Source organism: Austrofundulus limnaeus, unplaced genomic scaffold (assembly GCF_001266775.1).
Source record: "Austrofundulus limnaeus strain Quisiro unplaced genomic scaffold, Austrofundulus_limnaeus-1.0 Scaffold65, whole genome shotgun sequence".
Classification (NCBI taxonomy): domain Eukaryota; kingdom Metazoa; phylum Chordata; class Actinopteri; order Cyprinodontiformes; family Rivulidae; genus Austrofundulus; species Austrofundulus limnaeus.
Window position 1 is genome coordinate 2,047,293 of NW_013952467.1, and position 1,506 is coordinate 2,048,798.

Here is a 1,506-nt window from a genome sequence, read left to right on the forward strand (position 1 = left end):
ACACACACACACACACACACACACACACACACACACACACACACACACACGTTGGTATTGCTATCCTTATTAGGACATTGTATTGATTTTCACTCATTTCTGTAGCCTTTTATTAATACATTTTAACCCAAACATGAAATTCCACCATTAGGACTGAGATTTAGTCTCTAGTACGGGTCGAAGCAGGAGATTATACCAGAAAAGTTTTTAACACAAGCCCAGAAAACACACATACAAAGAAAACTCGGATGCATTAATTTTTAAAACGTGTTTGTTTTGAGTGTAATCAGACGGTTGGAGGCAGGACAGCAGCTTGACGTGGAGACGACTCCATGGTTGTGCTTTTAGGGGGTGTTTGTTAGCTGAGGAGGACAGAGGGAAAGAACAGCTCGCTTGTTAAGTCCAGAGGTCAAGACAGCAGGGGTTGGTGGGGTCAGGAGATTAGGGCAGAGGGGGTTAAAGCACAGTGGGACACAGGGCACACATTATGGTCTGAATTAGCTGAGGGCTGGATGCTTTTTTTTTTCTGCGCCGTTCTTTTGTTTGGCTACAAGTTGTGAGTTTATTTATGAAGTGAAAATAAAAACCTCCATCTCCATTTACTTGGCACCTAGAGACTGGCAGAATATAATCACAGATCCAAAAGAACCCGTATTGTTCTGGGACTACCGTGCTGGAGCCGAGGGTACATTCCTTTCTGTGGGGGAGACCTCAGTCCAAACTCTAGCATTTCATTTGACACTTAACATAAAAAAACCTCTTCATACCTATATATTTTTTTCTTTTACCATATAAAAACAACTCATGCTAATGTGCAAAACCCAAGACATGAGGAGCTCTGGTCGAGAATTACGTTGTATAAACATCTGATCAGAGAACTGTGGTCTGTGTGCTGAAATGGGATCTTGGGAGATGCATTTAAACTAGGCAGGGGATTCTGATGAGCCCGTTTCACAAAATGTTGCACCACAATGTCTATTTTCTATTGTTACAACCAAATTATTTTACAATGGAAGCGCTGGGAAACGTCAAGTTCTTCTAAATGAGTGTGGTTAAGAAGGGGCTGAGTAGGAGATTCACTGGAGGGGATGGAGAAAGAAGAAGACTGGAAGGATTCAAAGAGAACAAAATGRTTTAGAGCTGCAGGAAAAACACACCACAAAGATCAGAATTTGTTTGAAACAAACTGATTTATGATTTAACTAAGTATTTAGTTTCATTGTACTAAAGAAAAATGTGCTTAATAAGCATAAAGCTCAGACAAACTCACAAATTTAGGACACTCTAAACAAATCCTGAATGTAATCATTTAAAAATCTTATATTATTGAAAAATGCAAGAAAAAAACAGTTAAATACCACTTCATGATAAATAAAATAAATAAGAAGAGTCAAACTCAGTTAAGGGGGCCAAAATTCTAAATTTAGTCAAGGGCCAATTTCTGCCAATATCTATATATTTAAAAATATCTTGTTTTTCAATGTTAAATAACAAATTATTCTTATA

The 1,506-nt window shown here is 37.9% G+C and overlaps 1 protein-coding gene across 1 annotated transcript in view; it reads right to left on the reverse strand.

Moving 5' to 3' along the window:
* Positions 1 to 18: 18 nt before the first annotated feature.
* Positions 19 to 1,506, reverse strand: part of cep112 (centrosomal protein 112) — a 124,085-nt gene continuing 122,597 nt past the window's right edge. Inside the window, exon 25 of the mRNA XM_014010148.1 lies at positions 19 to 1,105. Within this exon, the coding sequence (XP_013865602.1) occupies positions 989 to 1,105 (117 nt within the window). The 3' untranslated portion in view covers positions 19 to 988. The remainder of the gene's footprint in view (positions 1,106 to 1,506) is intronic.